Source organism: Mesoplodon bidens (genome assembly GCF_964165515.1).
Source record: "Mesoplodon bidens genome assembly, chromosome: 8".
NCBI lineage: Eukaryota > Metazoa > Chordata > Mammalia > Artiodactyla > Ziphiidae > Mesoplodon > Mesoplodon bidens.
The window spans coordinates 20727933-20746260 of record NC_138165.1 but is presented as its reverse complement, the minus strand read 5'-3'; the positions used below and the strand labels follow the sequence as shown (position 1 = coordinate 20746260).

The window sequence follows — 18328 nt, the reverse complement described above, 5'->3', positions numbered from 1 at the left end:
TTAGTTTAAGGAAAGGTAAGTCTTTCTCCATGAGATGACTGCAACAAGTGGGGAGAATTTTTTTAAACTCTCACGTCACAAAAAGTATATTTTATTTTATTTGGGAGCAGTTGAGAAAAATGTCAACTCTGCTTGCTCTTTTGGTTCCTTGGGAGAGACGCAAACATTGGGAGCAAACTTGGCAAAGCATGAAGTCAAGAGCTAATTATAGTCCAGCAGCTATGAATAGATAGTGAGCAACTTATACCGAAAATCCATCATGATGTGATTTAAATAATGCTTTTGAAATGCATATGCATTTTGTGAATATTTGCAGTTCTTGCTACATGGTTAATTTATCTGTAATGCATAGGCTTTAAAATAATTTAACATTTCTCTAAATACCTTAGTATTTATATTTCAGTTGCATTCTATGTTTTAGTACATATGAAATATCATCTTAGATGTAGATTCTATGGGAACAAGATACAATCTGTCAATAATTTCATGTATTAAGGTTTTCCAGGGGATAGTGTAAAACAAAAAAGTCACAACTTGGTGGTATGATAAAGAGGGAGAAGTAAAATTTGAAGTTGGGATTGAAAGGCAGCTAAAGATGGGAGAAACAAGAATAGTTTGGGGACATGGTATGGTGTTTGAATGGCTGTCCCAATGTCACTGTGAAATGCTATGGCTCCAGTATTCAGTGGGAGGGACTCCGAGGGAAAGAGCACAGGTGAGAGATGAAGGACTAAGTAAGGGGTAGAAAAGAAGGGAAGAGGACACTCACATTTCATTTACACTGGAAAATTCAGATCGATAATAAGGCTTCAATTCATTTTTTTTTCAATGCACAATGACTCTAACCTCAAAACAAAAGCAATGAATATCTGAGGGTACATAGTTTTCTTTACCTTATTCCTTCCTTCATTGAATATCGTCTGCTTATTTCTCCCTGGTTCTTTTAGTAGGTCAATGCAATCATCGTGGAAGCCTTCCAAATTCAGATTCATCTTTAAAACGTTTCCCTGATGTACAAAGTGAAGGTTAGTGAGAGCCTGCACCAGGAAAGTTGGAGGAACAGTGCCACACAATAACCGCTTGGAAGAAAACATAGACCACTTGCAATCTTTCAGTAAATGTATTCCTCAAGAGACTGGCGTACTCCCACAATGTGATTTATAAAATTATCTCTTCAAGCTCACAGTTCCCTTCCTACCTCACTCCTTTGATAAAGTTGATTGCCAGTAAAAATAGGTTGTTCAAAGGCCCAGCCAGAAAAAAGTCATTGTTATAATAGGATGCACCTACAGGAGCATTCTCTAGAGAGAAAAATCATTGTGCATGGCAGTTTAAACCATTGCAAAAATCTAGGGGAGCAGCCATGAGGCGGAAATGACTGAAGATTCTGATGGAGAACAAAGTAGGAAATTCAGAGTATTTAGACAAGCAAAATGTTTGGGACACTCATGAAAAGAGGAAGGTAAGATAATTGAGTATCGTAAAGAAAAAAAACACTTGAGAACAAACGATGCTTTGTGGGTGGTGATATTTTGCTCCCACAGTTCATGGGGCTCCGTTTTAGTTATGGAAGTAGAGGGTGTTTGCTAACTGCTGAGGAGCCAGTGTAAGAGCTTTGAAGACTTTGTGATGGTGAAAGGAGCCACAGGTACACCAAGTGACAGGACTACCAGTTTAGGATGACGTTATAGGGCAACAGAAGATACTCTATACTACTTGGAATACAGGCATTAGATGGGCCTTAAAGAAACAGGCATGCTTCTCAAAGTGTACATGTTATACCTACTTGGAAGATTTGGGGAGACATTTACTGGGGAGATTCAGCTTTTACCCCCAACTCTAAAAATTAAGCTGGTTTGTATTACTGGATAAATTACTCTGCTTTAGTACACACTTGACACCTAATTCCAAAGTGGAACGTAAATTGGTACAACCACTACGGAGAACAGTATAGAGGTTCCTTAAAAAACTAAAATTAGAACTACCATATGATCTAACAATCCCACTCCTGGGCATATATCCAGAGAAAACTATAATTCAAAAAGATACATGCACCCCAAATGTTCATTGCAGCACTATTTACAATAGCCAAGACATGGAAGCAACCTAAATGTCCATCAATGAATGAACAGATAAAGAAGATGTGGTACATATATACAATGGAATATTACTCAGCCACAAAAAAGAATGAAATAACGCCATTTGCACCAACATGGATGGACCTAGAGATTATCACACTAAGAGAAGTAAGCCAGACAGAGAAAGACAAATATCATATGATATTACTTATATGTGGAATCTTAAAATGAACTTATTTATAAAATAGAAAGAGGCTCACAGGCATGGAAAACAAACGTATGGTTACCAAAGGGGAAAGGGGGGTGGGGGGAGGGATAAATTAGGAAGTTGGGATTAACATATACACATTACTATATATAAAGTAGATAACCAGCAAGGACTGCTGTATAGCACAGGGAACTATACTCAATATTTTGTAACAACATATAAGGGAAAAGAATCTGAAAAGGAATACACACACACACATTCAGTTATATATACATAACTGGATCACTGTGTTGTACACCTGAAACTAACATGATATTGTAAATCAACTAAACTTCAATAAATAAAATAAAATAAACCAAATTGGCAGTTGTGGAAGGAGTACTAGATTTTGAATTATAACTAAGTTCATATTGCAGACTCACCACTACTAGTGTGGGTCCCCAAGCAAAGCACTTTTACCCTCTCTGAACTTCACTCTAAAACAAAGAAAACAACATCTACCTTATTACCATCACAAGGTTATTTGGAAATCACTGAGGTAATATTTATGAAAATCCTTTGTAAATCTCAAAATGCTAAACAAATAGAAAGGATCATTATCACTGTCTCAGCCTTGACAGGGATTTCTGGGTCTGCTTTTTAATAACCTCCTGCAAAAGAGAGCCAACGAATCAACCTTAAAAACATAAAAACCATACATGTATGCTCTCATGGAAACATCTGTAAAGTGTTAGCAAGCATCATTTGACAGGCTTTTGTTTAGGCCGTAACTTGTAAGGGCAATGTTTTTTTTGTTTTGTTTTGTTTTTTAATTAAAAAATATTTTTAACATCTTTATTGGAGTATAATTGCTTTACAATGGTGTGTTAGTTTCTGCTTTATAACAAAGTGAATCAGCTATACATATACATATATCCCCATATCTCTGATGCCCATTTCTCTTGCCAAAGAGGCCATTCCTCATTTTTATGTCCACCCAAACCAAACTTTTTTGGGCTATTGAATGATTTTTTTTTTTTTTTCTGTACCAATCCTTTCAGCATTTACTACAAACGCCAAAACCCTTTCAGGAGAACCTGTTTTAGGCAAAGCATAGTGTTAAATACTGTGTGGGATGCTAAACTGAATGGGGTTTCCTCAGGTATAATCAAGGAGAGAGGCTGGGATGATCATGGTAGTTATATGTGGTGATTATGGTAGGAAGGAACACAGGGGCTACAGCACAGTGATCCCCAAGCTTTTTGGTACCAGGGACCGGTTTCGTGGAAGACAATTTTTCCACGGACTACGGGGTGGGGGATGGTTTGGGGATGATTCAAGCGCATTACATTTATTGTGCACTTTATTTCTATTTATCATTACATTGTAATATTTAATGAAATAATTATACAACTCACCATAATGCAGAATCAGTGGGAGCCCTGAGCTTGTTTTCACTTGCCACTCACTGATAGGGTTTTGATATGAGTCCGCAAGCAATTGATTTATTATGGTCTCTGTGCAGTCAAACCTCTCTGCTAATGATAATCTGTATTTGCAGCCACTCCCCAGCGCTAGCATCACTGCCTCAGCTCCACCTCAGATCATCAGGCATTAGATTCTCATAAGGAGCGGGTAACCTAGATCCCTCGCACGCGCAGTTCACAGTAGGATTTGCGCTCCTATGAGAATCTCATGCCACTGATCTGACAGGAGGCGGAGCTCAGGCGGTAATGCGAGCGACGGGAAGTGGCTGTAACTACAGATGAAGCTTCGCATGCTCGCCCGCACTCGCTCCTGCTGTGCAGCCCAGTTCCCCTGCTATAGCAGATCAGAGAGGAAGTGACACAGCTAAGGAAGGAATTGTGGAGGAGGCAGTATTTGGGTCTGGATTTGAGAGATGAACAATTTAGGTCAGAGAGATAGAAGGCCATGCACATGAGGTACAGTGGCCCGCCCTTACCCATGGAGAATATGTTCCAAGACCCCCAGTGGATGCCCGAAACCACAGATAATACCAAATGTTATATATATGTACTATGTCTTTTTCCTATACATACATACTTATGATAAGGTTTAATCTATAAATTAGGTTGAGTAAGAGATTAATTAAAATAACTAATAATAAAATAGGATAAGTATAGCAATATACTGTAATAAAAGTTACATGAATATGGTCTCTCATCGTTTAAAACTTATGAATTGTTTATTTTTGGAATTTTTCATCTAATATTTTCAGACTGAGGTTGTCTTCAGGTAATTGAAACTGAGGAAAGCAAAACTGTAGATAAGTGGGAATGATGGCAAAAGTTTAGAAGCAGGAGACCTGGGAATATGGGGTAGGAGACCAGTGAGATAGGAACCTACAATGGATGTAGAAGCACAGCGGTTTGGAAAGACAATCGGCCTCAGAACACTGGAAGGCCTTGAGTCCGAACTTTATCTGGTAAACAAGGAAGAGTTTGTAGTGAAGTGTTTTGAATGTAAAAATGACACTAGCAGGGTCATCTAGCAGGAGTGAATAATTAGGAGGCTCCTGACTAGCGCAAAAGAGAATCCAAGTGTTAGGTTGGGAATGAGAAAGAGAGGGTGCAATGCTGACTCCAGGGGTGTAGAAGGAAGGGGGAAAGTGGAAGGGGGCAGAGGGAGTAGAAACAGCTTTCAGTAAGAATAGCCATGAAGGTGAAAAACTGGAAAGGGCTATCATTTTAAGAGAGTCGATTTTGTTTAGTGGAGCTCACTTGGAGATGTACAGCATACATGGGAGGGATGCTGTAGATGACAGCAAAGAGTCAGAGGAAGCAGCCATTTTCAGGCTGCGTATCAGAAATCAGAAGAAACACATCCTCAGGAGGTGGGGCGAAGGTGGGGAGGAAACGATTAATGCTGAAAAAGATAATACAAAATAATGGTGCATTCATACATTACTGGTGGCACTATAATTGTAAAACATCTATGAAAAGTAAAGAATTTTTGCGTAGGTAATACAAAAGAAAGAAAAAAGCTTCATGTACAAAGATGTTCACTACAGTGTTATTGAAAATGGTAAAAAATTAGAAAAATCTAGATTCTCAACCAAAGGAAAAAGATAATTTGATTGGGTGCCCATTGAATTAAAAGCTTAGCAAACCATTTAGGGACTTCCCTCGTGGTGCAGTGGTTGGGAGTCTGCCTGCCAATGCAGGGAACACAGGTTCGAGCCCTGGTCCTGGAGGATCCCACGTGCTGTGGAGTAACTGGGCCCGTGTGTCACAACTACTGAGCCTGTGCTCTAGCGCCCACGAGCCACAACTACTGAGCCCATGCAACTGGAGCCCATGCTCCGCAGCAAGAGAAGCCACTTCAATGAGAAGCCCGTGCACCAAAACGAAGAGTAGCCCCTGCTCGCCGCAACTAGAGAAAGCCCACGCGCAGCAACGAAGACCCAGCACAGCTATAAATAAATAAATAAATAAATAAACAAACAAATAAATAAGCTTAGCAAACCATTTTGAATGGAATGTCACTCAAATTTATGACATGGAAATTCATACAGAAAAAATAGTTGCTGAAAATAAATATAATTCTGCTCCAAGCTGCAAGAGCACCATTATTTCTCAATACCAACAGCAATCACAACAATAATCACAGGTGTCTTCACATTCAATCCTCAGGGCTATCCTGTGATTAGCTTCCTCTATTTCCGCCATTTTATAGATCAGGAAACCAAGACTCAGGGCCATTAAGGAATTTACCCCAATTCATTCACAAATCCAGTAATTTGGAGAGTTGGTATTCCTAGGGGCTGTGTTTTATTCTAGAGCCTGTGCTCTTGATTACCTTGCCATTCTCTCTATCCTAAACAACTGGTTCTTTCAGCCAGTTCTGAAAACAGCACTAATGAAACCAGTTTTGACACAACATAGACAAAACCAATATATATATACATATATATGTATATATATATACACACACACACACATATATATATACATACATTTCTCTCTTTTAACCAGATTTTACCTAGACATAGTCATAAACATATTTCCTCTCTATTTTTTTTACCATCATTTTATTTATTCCATGAAAGATGCCAATGATTAGTTTAATATTTCCATGAAGCTAAATGTTCAATGACTATAGTACCTGAAGACTAGTTTTATTTTCTCCAGGGGCACAATTTGGAGGAGAAAAAATAACTTAGGTTCGTTATTTATGAGTGAAAACGTAAAACTACTTAATATAGACTTTGATTTTAATGGCACACATTTATCCTTTAGGATATGATCCATGAAAATATAAACAAGACACCTTAATTGTTTAGTCCTTATTCTCAGCAATATTCTTCTCTGCAGTGATGGAAAAGAAACAGAATTAATTATCAGAAACAACCATATAATTATGTTAGAAAGCTGTGAAACAAATGTGCACATTATGTCCCTTGAGAATTTCCATTAGAACATCTTTGTACCACAAGACACTTGGTAAACACATTTTTATTTATATCACTTAAAAATACATATTATAGTAAGAAGAAATTACCTTTTTTTCTTCAAGCTCTGTGAGAGAGCTACATAATTCAGTAACAGATTCAAGAACCTCTTTGTGTTTGGCCACTATTTTCTCAGCATATTTCTTCCCTTCTTCAAAACCTGGGGAGGAGAAGGGTTAAATTTGTTTTTAAAGGTCAAATCCTTAGCAGAAAAAAAAATCCCAGGCATTAATTGATCTCCCCAGTGTCCAGCATAAGGGCTGGTAAATAGTAAGTGCTTACTAAATACTTGCTGAACAGATAAATAAATAAAGGCATTACTGGAAAAACCAAGTATTCTAGAAAAATGGTTATATTTGCTGTGCCATGTCCCTCTTATATAACCTAAATAATGTTTCTATATTAATACTCTTAAAGCTCCATTCTAACCAGTTTTCTCCTTTTCAGAACATTCAGTGGTTCTTCACTACCTAGAAAAGTATACATTCAAGGCCCTCCATAATATGGTTTTAACCTGCCTCTCTCAAAGGTATGTCACCCTAATTCTCTCACATATTTAACCTCTGGCCAAACTGAACCAGCAACTTTTCTCTCAAAACCCCCATAGCCACTGACTATTCTTTTCTGTACTGGGAATGCCCTCACCATAACCCCATCTCTGCTTGACAAATCCTACCCACTCTCCAAGGTCTACCTGAAATGCCAACGTCTTTGTAAAAATGTTCTTAATCTTTCCCAACTGGATTTTACCTCTTCCTATTGGGATAATGATGCAAATATCTATCACGTAGTGAGTGCTTACTATTTGCCTGTGGCTAGGCACTTTATATGCATTAGCTAACATAACCCTTCTCTGGTAGGTTCTACTGCATTTTCCAAATGAGGAATGCAAGGCTCAACAGAGCCTTTTCAGGTGACCCAGACAATAATTGGAGGAGAAGGGATTTAAACTTGGACTACTGGACTCCACAGTTCAGACTAAACTAGTATTATACATTGTTATGGGCTGAATTGTGTCCCTCTCAAAATTAATATGTTGAAAACTCAACCCCCAGTATCTCAGAATATAACCATATTTGGAGATGAGGTCTTCAAAGAGTGATAAAGTTAAAAAGAGGCCATTAGGGTGGGGTCCCAATCCAATATGACTGGTGTCCTTATAAGAAGGAGAGACACCAGCAAACCAGGGGTGCTTGTGCACAGAGGGATGTCCATATGAAGAGGCAGCAAGAGAAGAGAAGCCTCAGTAGAAACCAACTCTGTGAGCACCTTAATCTTGGACCTCTAGCCTCCAGAACTGTGAGGAAATAAATTTTTGTTGTTTAAACGACCCAGTCTGTGGTATTTTGTTATGGCAGCCCTAGAAAACTAATACACACATTTTATACCTTTCTCACTGCATTTACCATATTGTGATTTCTAGGTATAGACTGTGGATTCTTGAATGATGGAACTAGGTCTTATATGTCTTTATATCAATTACAGCTCCGAGTACATAATAGGTACTCAAATTTTTTTTGAGATAAATTTATTTGCATTAAAATTCTGGGTTCAATAATGCTATAAGAATTGATATACTATTTCTAAATTATCTTACCTGATGCAAATTCTAAAAAATGCATAACTTCCATACTGAACAGATGAAGACTCATGCCATTCATTTATTCATTCAGTGATTCATTTATTCAGCAAATATTTGTTAAGCACTTAGTATATACCATAATACAGTGAACTCCCTTTTCTCAAGGAGCTTACACTCTAGTAAGGAGAGCCAGACAACAGACAAATAACCATACAATATGTCAGTTGGTGACAAGGGCCTGGAATACAAACAAAGCAGGATGTGGGATCTTGCATGATGGGAGGGTAATGTAACTTTTATGGTGTCATGTGAGTATTTCCTGTGTGCCGAAGTTGAGTGGCACTGAAACATAGTGATTAAATATACTTCCCTTACCCTCAAGGAGCTTATGGTCAATTGAGAAGACAGACAAACGAAAAGGCAATTACGCTACAGTGTGAAAAATACAATAACAGAGGAAAACATAAACCATCTTATAGGAGCAGAGTGCCTCCAGAAGTTTTTAGTACACTTATATGGTAACTATAGTAGGAATGAAACATCACATTAGTTTTCTTTAATTTTTCAATCTATATTTTATTGTTTTTATGTTTCTACCCTTTTCTCTGTAAAATCATTAATAATTCACTCTCAGTAATTTAATGTTAGGGAGTGCAGTATATATTGTTCCACAAAATTTTTATGTCTATCCATGGATAGTGCTTCATGTAATAAGAGAAAATGTCCACCTGACAGCAGCTGTGGACAGCCAAATGAAGCACCTGTTGCTACCTTCCTTTGGGGCTAGATTTGCCCTGTCACTAGGAATTACTCTTGGCCTTATAGTTAACAATGTCAGGAAATTCATGAAACATATTCCTTTGCACCCTCAAGTACTGTCAACCTCCAGGGGCCTTTTAAATGGGGGCCTCCCTCAGATAGAAAGACTTCTCAGACTGACAAAGTCATAGATAAGAGGAAAGCACAACCAGTGAGATGGTCGTTTGAGTTCTCCCATTTATTCCACAAGTGAGAGGAAGACAAGGGAAAATCTTCCAGCTCTTTCTCATATCCACAAACCATAACCTTCATAGAAATGAGAGGGCTGTAGACATCAGTCTTAGCTTTCTATCTACTTTAAGTATAATATTATGGGAGTTTTGTATGTTTTTTGAGGAATCACCCTAGTGGAAATTAGATTTTTTTTGTCTACATAAGCTGAGTATTGTTCTGGTTTTATTACCCTGAAGATGAACAACAAGAATGGGGGAGAAAGCAGAATTTAGAAGGAGGGTTTACAAATGGTCATTAAAAATCCACAGGCTTCATCTCCTACAGCCAGGAGTTCCTTCCTCTATTCACTACTGTTCACTTTTGCTCTTATCTTTAAACTTTTCCTTGAATAGGTTGGCGTAGTAAGGACCCTGAGGGCTTGCCATGCTCTGCTTTCTGCTGGATTAGGTTCACTAGAGATGTGTTCAATAGTGAATCAGTGGGTATCTTAAAAGAGACCTCACCATATAAGTGCTGAGCCAGGTCACTGATTTCCTGAATCCTTTCTTCTTGCTGAGGCACTGAGGGTGTGATAAACTTTTTGAACTGCTGAAGGAGAATCTCCACAGCTTCCTTGGTCTTGCACTCTGTGGAATATTTTCTAACTCTTACAACTGTGGCACTTGCATCTTCATACCAAAAGTGACACTAAATTAAAATGGGACAAAGCATAGATTAAAGAGACACCATCCTTCCAAAGTTCTTCATTTTGACTGCTGAAATATCAAATTTCAATTTCCTCAAATTTTATATTCACATTAGTGTGAACTTTTTAAGTCCTAAGAAGGAAAACATCACAACATGATCATATACTTTTGCACTTGGAAATTAGAGTCAGGTAAGAAAGTAGAAGTATGGAAATCACTCTGATTTTCCTGCCTTCTTAGATTTTCCTGAAGCATAATTCCTAGGAGGAATGTTGCACACTTACAAGAACAGGCAGCCTAAAAAAGCATATGGGAGGAGCTTCAAGATGGCGGAAGAGTAAGACGTGGAGATCACCTTCCTTCCTCCCCACAAATACATCAGAAATTCATCTACATGTGGAACAACTCCTACAGAACACCTACTGAAAGCTGGCAGAAGACCTCAGACCTCCCAAAAGGCAAGAAACTCCCCACGTACCTGGGTAGGGCAAAAGAAAAAAGAATACACAGAGACAAAAGAATAGGGACGGGACCTGCACTAGTGGGAGGGAGCCGTGAAGGAGGAAAGGTTTCCACACACTAGAAGCCCCTTCACTGGTGGAGACGGGGGGTGGGCAGGGAAGCGTTGGAGCCACGGAGGAGAGCACAGCAACAGGGGTGCGGAGGTCACAGCAGAGAGATTCCCGCACAGAGGATCAGTGCCGACCAACACTCACCAGCCCGAGAGACTTGTCTGCTCACCCGCCGGGGCGGGGGGGGCTGGGAGCTGAGGCTCGGGCTTCGGTCGGAGCGCAGGGAGAGGACTGGGGTTGGCGGCGTGAACACAGCCTGTAGGGGGTTAGTGCACCACGGCTAGCTGGGAGGGAGTCCGCGAAAAAGTCTAGAGCTGCCGAAGAGACAAAAGACTTTTTCTTCCCTCTTTGTTTCCTGGTGCGCGAGGAGAGGGGATTAAGAGCGCTGCTTAAAGGAGCTCTAGAGACGGGCGCGAGCCCCGGCTTAAAGCGCGGACCCCACAGACAGGCGTGGGATGCTGGGGCTGCTGCTGCCGCCACCAAGAAGCCTGTGTGCAAGCACACGTCACTATCCCCACCTCCCCTCCTGGGAGCCTGTGCAGCCCGCCACTGCCAGGGTCCCGAGATACAGGCACAACTTCCCCGCGAGAACGCACGACGCGCCTCAGGCTGGTGTAATGTCACGCTGGCCTCTGCCGCCGCAGGCTTGCCCTGCATCGTGCCCCTCCCTCCCTCCGGCCTGAGTGAGCCAGAGCCCCGGAATCAGCGGCTGCTTTAACCCCGTCCTATCTGAGAGAAGAACAGACACCCTCCCGCTACCTAACGCAGAGGCGGGGCCAAATCCAAAGCTGAGCCCCGGGAGCTGTGCGAACAAAGGAGAGAAAGGGAAATCTCTCCCAGCAGTCTCAGAAGCAGCGGATTAAATCTCCACAATCAACTTGATGTACCCTGCATCTGTGGAATACCTGAATAGACAACTAATCATCCCAAAGTGAGGAGGTGGACTTTGGAAGCAAAGATATATATATATTTTTTCCCCTTTTTCTCTTTTTGTGGGTGTGTATGTGTATGCTTCTGTGTGTGATTTTGTCTGTATAGCTTTGCTTTCACCATTTGTCCTAGGGTTCTGTCTGTCCATTTTTTATTTTTAATTTTTTTAGTATAGTTTTTAACACGTTATCAATGGTGGATATTTTTCTTGGTGTGGTTGCTCTCTTCTTTCTTTCTTTCTTTTTTTTATTAGTTAAAACAATTTTTTAATAATTATTTTTTATTTTAATAACTTTTTAATTTTATTTTATCTTTTTCTTTTGTTCTTTCTTTTTTTTCCTCCCTTTTATTCTGAGCTGTGTGGATGACAGGCTCTTGGTGCTCCAGCCAGGCATCAGGGCTGTGCCTCTGAGGTGGGAGAGCCAAGTTCAGGACACTGGTCCACAAGAGACCTCCCAGCTCCACGTAATATCAAACAGCGAAAATCTCCCAGAGATCTCTATCTCAATGCCAATACCCAGCTCCACTCAACGACCAGCAAGCTCCAGAACAGGATACCCTATGCCAAACAACTAGCAAGACAGGAACACAACCACACCCATTAGCAGAGAGGTAGCCTAAAATCATAATAAGGCCACAGGCACCCCAAAACATACCACCAGGGGTGGCCCTGCCCATCAGAAAGACAAGATCCAGCCTCATCCACCAGAACACAGGCACTAGTCCCCTCCACCAGGAAGCCTACACAACCCACTGAACCAACCTTAGCCACTGGGGGCAGACACTAAAAATAACAGGAACTAGGAACTTGCAGCCTGTGAAAAGGAGACCCCAAACACAGCAAGTAAAGCAAAATGAGAAGACAGAGAAACACACAGCAGATGAAGGAGCAAGGTAAAAACCCACCAGACCTAAGAAGAGGAAACAGGCAGTCTACCTGAAAAAGAATTCAGAATAATGATAGTAAAGATGGTCCAAAATCTTGGAAATAGAATAGAGAAAATACAAGAAACGTTTAACAAGGACCTAGAATAACTAAAGAGCAAACAAACAGTGATGAACAACACAATAAATGAAATTAAAACTTCTCTAGAAGGGATCAATAGCAGAATAACTGAGGCAGAAGAACAGATAAGTGACCTGGAAGATAAAATAGTGGAAATAACTACCACAGAGCAGAATACAGAAAATAGAATGAAAAGAATTGAGGACAGTCTCAGAGACCTCTAGGACAACATTAAACACACCAACATTCGAATTATAGGGGTCCCAGAAGAAGAAGAGAAAAAGAAAGGGACTGAGAAAATATTTGAAGAGATTATAGTTGAAAACTTCCCTAATATGGGAAAGGAAATAGTTAATCAAGTCCAGGAACCACAGAGAGTCCCATACAGGATAAATCCAAGGAGAAACACACCAAGACACATATTGATCAAACTATCAAAAATTAAATACAAAGGAAAAAATATTAAAAGCAGCAAGGGAAAAACAACAAATAACATACAAGGGAATCCCCATAAGGTTAACAGCTGATCTTTCAGCAGAAACTCTGCAAGCCAGAAGGGAGTGGCAGGACATATTTAAAGTGATGAAGGGGAAAAACCTACAACCAAGATTATTCTACCCAGCAAGGATCTCATTCAGATTTGACAGAGAATTTAAAAACTTTACAAACAAGCAAAAGCTAAGAGAATTCAGCACCACCAAACCAGCTTTACAACAAATGCTAAAGGAAACTCTCTAGGCAGGAAACACAAGAGAAGGAAAACAGCTACAATAACAAATCCAACACAATTAAGAAAATGGTAATAGGAATATACCTATCTATAATTACCTTAAATGTAAATGGATTAAATGCTCCAACCAAAAGACATAGAATGGCTGAATGGATACAAAAACAAGACCCATATATATGCTGTCTACAAGAGACCCACTTCAGACCTAGGGACACATACAGACTGAAAGTGAGGGGATGGAAAAAGATATTCCATGCATATGGAAATCAAAAGAAAGCTGGAGTAGCAAGTATCATATCAGACAAAATAAACTTTATAATAAAGGCTATTACAAGAGACAAAAAAGGACACTACATAATGATCAAGGGATCAATCCAAGAAGAAGATATAACAATTGTAAATATTTATGCACCCAACATAGGAGGCCCTCAACACATAAGGCAAATACTAAAAGCCATAAAAGGGGAAATCGACAGTAACACAATCACAGTAGGGGACTTCAACACCCCAGTATCACCAATGGACAATCATCCAAAATGAAAATAAATAAGGAAACACAAGCTTTAAATGATACATTAAACAAGGTAGACTTAACTGATATTTATAGGACATTCAATCCAAAAACAACAGAATACACATTCTTCTCAAGTGCTCATGGAACATTCTCCAGGATAGATCATATCTTGGGTCACAAATCAAGCCTTGGTAAATTTAAGAAAATTGAAATCATAGCAAGTATCTTTTCCAACCACAATGCTATGAGACTAGATATCAATTACAGGAAAAAATCTGTAAAAAATACAAACACATGGAGGCTAAACAATACACTACTTAATAACCAAGAGATCACTAAGAAATCAAAGAGGAAATCAAAAAATACCTAGAAACAACTGGCAATGAAAACACGATGACCCAAAACCTATGGGATGCAGTAAAAGCAGTTATAAGAGGGAAGTTTACAGCAATACAATCCTACCTTAAGAAACAAGAAACATCTCAAATAAACAACCTAACCTTACACCTAAAGCAACTAGAGAAAGAAGAACAAAAAAACCCCAAAGTTAGCAGAAGGAAAGGAATCATAAAAATCAGATCAGAAATAAATGAAAAAAATGAAGGAAACTATAGCAAAGATCAATAAAACTAAAAGCTGGTTCTTTGAGAAGATAAACAAAATTGATAAATCATTAGCCAGACTCATCAAGAAAAAAAGGAAGAAGACTCAAATCAATAGAATTAGAAATGAAAAAGGAGAAGTACCAACTGACACTGCAGAAATACAAAGGATCATGAGAGATTACTACAAGTAACTATACGCCAATAAAATGGACAACCTGGAAGAAATGGACAAATTCTTAGAAATGCACAACCTTCCGAGACTGAACCAGGAAAAAATAGAAAATATAAACAGACCATTGACAAGCACTGAAATTGAGGCTGTGATTAAAAATCTTCCAACAAACAAAAGCCCAGGAAAAGATGGCTTCACAGGCAAATTCTATCAAATATATAGAGAAGAGATAACACCTATCCTCTCAAACTCTTCCAAAATATAGCAGAGGGAGGAACACACCCAAACTCATTCTACGAGGCCACCATCACCCTGATACCAAAGCCAGACAAGGATGTCACAAAGAAAGAAAACTACAGGCCAATATCACTGATGAACATACATGGAAAAATTCTCAATAAAATACTAGCAAACAGAATCCAACAGCATGTTAAAAGGATCATACACCATGATGAAGTGGGGTTTATCCTAGGAATGCAAGGATTCTTCAATATACGCAAATCAATCAACGTGATACACCATATTAACAAACTGAAGGATAAAAACCATATGATCATCTCAATAGATGCAGAGGAAACTATCGACAAAATTCAACACCCATTTATGATAAAAACTCTCTCAGAAAGTAGTCATAGAGGGAACTTACCTCAACATAATAAAGGCCATATATGACAAACCCACAGCCAACATCGTTCTCAATGGTGAAAAACTGAAAGCATTTCCACTAAGATCAGGAACAAGACAAGGTTGCCCACTCTCACCACTATTATTCAACATAGTTTTGGAAGTGTTAGCAACAGCGATCAGAGAAGAAAAAGAAATAAAAGGAATCCAAATCGGAAAAGAAGAAGTAAAGCTGTCACTGTTTGCAGATGACATGATACTATATAGAGAGAATCCTAAAGATGCTACCAGAAAACTACTAGAGCTAATCAATGAATTTAGTAAAGTAACAGTATACAAAATTAATGCACAGAAATCTCTAGCATTCCTATAAACTAATGATGAAAAATCTGAAAGAGAAATTAAGGAAATACTCCCATTTACCATTACAACAAGAAGAATAAAATATCTAGGAATAAACCTACCTAAGGAGACAAAAGACCTGTATGCAGAAAATTATAAGACACTGATGAAAGAAATTAAGGATGATACAAATAGATGGAGAGATATATCATGTTCTTGGATTGGAAGAATCAACATTTTGAAAATGACTCTACTACCGAAAGCAATCTACAGATTCAGTTCAATAACTATCAAACTACCACTGGCATTTTTCACAGAACTAGAACAAAAAATTTCACAATTTGTATGGAAACACAATAGCCAAAGCAATCTTGAGAAAGAAAAACGGAGCTGGAGGAATCAGGCTCCCTGATTTCAGACTATACTACAAAGCTACAGTAATCAAGACAGTATGGTACTGGCACAGAAACAGAAATATAGATCAATGGAACAGGATAGAAAGCCCGAAGATAAACCCATGCACACATGGTCACTTATCTTTGATAAAGGAGGCAAGAATATACAGTGGTGAAAAGACAGCCTCTTCAATAAGTGGTGCTGGGAAAACTGGAGGGCTACATGTAAAAGAATGAAATTAGAATGCTCCCTAACACCATACACAAAAATAAGCTCAAAATGGATTAAAGCCCTAAGTGTAAGGCCAGACACTATAAAACTCTTAGAGGAAAACATAAGCAGAACACTCTGACATAAATCACAGCAATATCCTTTTTGACCCACCTCCTAGAGAAATGGAAATAAAAACAAAAATAAACAAATGGGACTTAATGAAACTTAAAAGCTTTTGCACAGCAAAGGAAATCATAAACACAATGAAAAGACAACCCTCAGAATAGCAGAAAATATTTGCAAATGAACCAACTGACAAAGGATTAATCTCCAAAATTTACAAGCAGCTCATGCAGCTCAATATCAAGAAAACAAACAACCCAATCCAAAAATGGGCAGAAGACCTAAATAGACATTTCTCCAAAGAAGTTATACAGATTGCAAACAAACACATGAAAGAATGCTCAACATCATTAATCATTAGAGAAATGCAAATCAAAACTATACTGAGATATCATCTCACACGGGTCAGAATGGCCATCATCAAAAAATCTGCAACAATAAATGCTGGAGAGGGTGTGGAGAAAGGGAACCCTCTTGCACTGTTGGTGGGAATGTAAATTGATACAGCCACTATGGAGAACAGTATGGAGGTTCTTTAAAAAACTACAAATAGAACTACCATATGACCCAGCAATCCCACTACTGAGCATATACCCTGAGAAAACCATATTTCAAAAAGAGTCATGTACCACAATGTTCACTGCTGCTCTATTTACAATAGCCAGGACATGGAAGCAACCTAAGTGTCCATCAACAGATGAATGGATAAAGAAGCTGTGGCACATATATACAATGGAATATTACTCAGCCATAAAAAGAAACGAAATTTAGTTATTTTTAGTGAGGCGGATGGAACTAGAGTCTGTCATACAGAGTGAAGTAAGTCAGAATGAGAAAAACAAATACCATATGCTAACACATATATATGGAATCTAAAAAAAAAAAACTGGTCGTGAAGAACCTCGGGGCAAGATGGGAATAAAGACGCAGACCTACTAGAAAATGGACTTGAGGATATGGGGAGGGGGAAGGGTAAGCTGGGATGAAGTGAGAGAGTGGCATGGACATATATACACTACCAAGTGTGTGGTGGATGGCTGGTGGGAAGCAGCCGCGTGGCATGGTGAGATCAGCTCGGTGCTTTGTGACCACCTAGAAGGGTGGGATATGGAGGGTGGGAGGGAGGGAGATGCAAGAGGGAAGAGATATGGGGATATATGTATATGTATAACTGATTCACTTTGTTATAAAGCAGAAACTAACACACCATTGTAAAGCAATTATACTCCAATAAAGATGTTAAAAATAAATAAATAAAAATAAAAAGCATATGGCACTAAAAAAATCCAAATATCAGCTGAGGGAAAGAAAAAAGCTCAAACACACAAAATCCAGCCTATGTAATTGAAATCATTTACAGTACATGGATAAAGTATTGCCTTAATAACACTCTAATAAATAAATTCTCTTTTAAGAATAAGATTTAGTCTATAGATTGAGGAAATATCATTTGAAGAATAGCATTTGACCTCTGCTTGATAGAAGATAGTCATATTTTCAAAGCACAGTGGAGAATTGAGAGTTTGTCACAGAAAATAAATAACTGTGATGGAAGAAGTGTCTGACCAAGGCTAGAAACACTTAGGCTGAGTGAGAAATAGAAACACATGACTCTTTTAGGAGCTGGCTTTAAATAAGTGCCACAGAAGTACAGCGAACCTATACATCAGATATAGAAGAATGATCATTTCAATCCTCCTTAATGTGGTGTTACATCTAAAAGCTGTATTGCGTTAGTGGGAGAGACATTTTGTATCTTAGGATAATGGATTACAAAGAACGCTCAATAACTTCAAGTGTAGAGCTGCTTCACTTTGAAGTATGCCAATAATAACTAACTTGCTACATTTCATGTAATTTGTGTATACTTTGCCATTTATCCTCTTGACAAAAACGAAATAATATCAATAACAATTTTGGTACCTGAAAAATCCAAGTATCACCTTTCTCTCTAAACATTTTCAAATTTTGTGAAATAAATGTCATTTTTGAGTGTTTTAGCAGATATCCAGCAGTGAACATAATTCCATAATGGTTAAACATATCTTGAGTTGATGAGCTTATGGAGAAATGAGAAAGTCTCATATGTTGCTGGTAAAAAGAG

At 38.7% G+C, this 18328-nt stretch overlaps 1 protein-coding gene across 2 annotated transcripts in view; it reads right to left on the bottom strand.

Moving 5' to 3' along the window:
• Positions 1 to 18328, bottom strand: part of CCDC141 (coiled-coil domain containing 141) — a 220362-nt gene that overhangs the window by 21875 nt on the left and 180159 nt on the right. For both annotated transcript variants that reach the window (XR_014016451.1, XM_081241858.1), the window contains exons 21-23: positions 9815 to 9998; positions 6787 to 6896; positions 894 to 1007 (exon numbers count right to left, since the gene is read on the bottom strand). Coding sequence is in view for 1 of the 2 variants with exons in the window: in XM_081241858.1 (XP_081097984.1) it covers positions 894 to 1007; positions 6787 to 6896; positions 9815 to 9998 (408 nt within the window). In the remaining variant the exon portion in view is untranslated. The remainder of the gene's footprint in view (positions 1 to 893; positions 1008 to 6786; positions 6897 to 9814; positions 9999 to 18328) is intronic.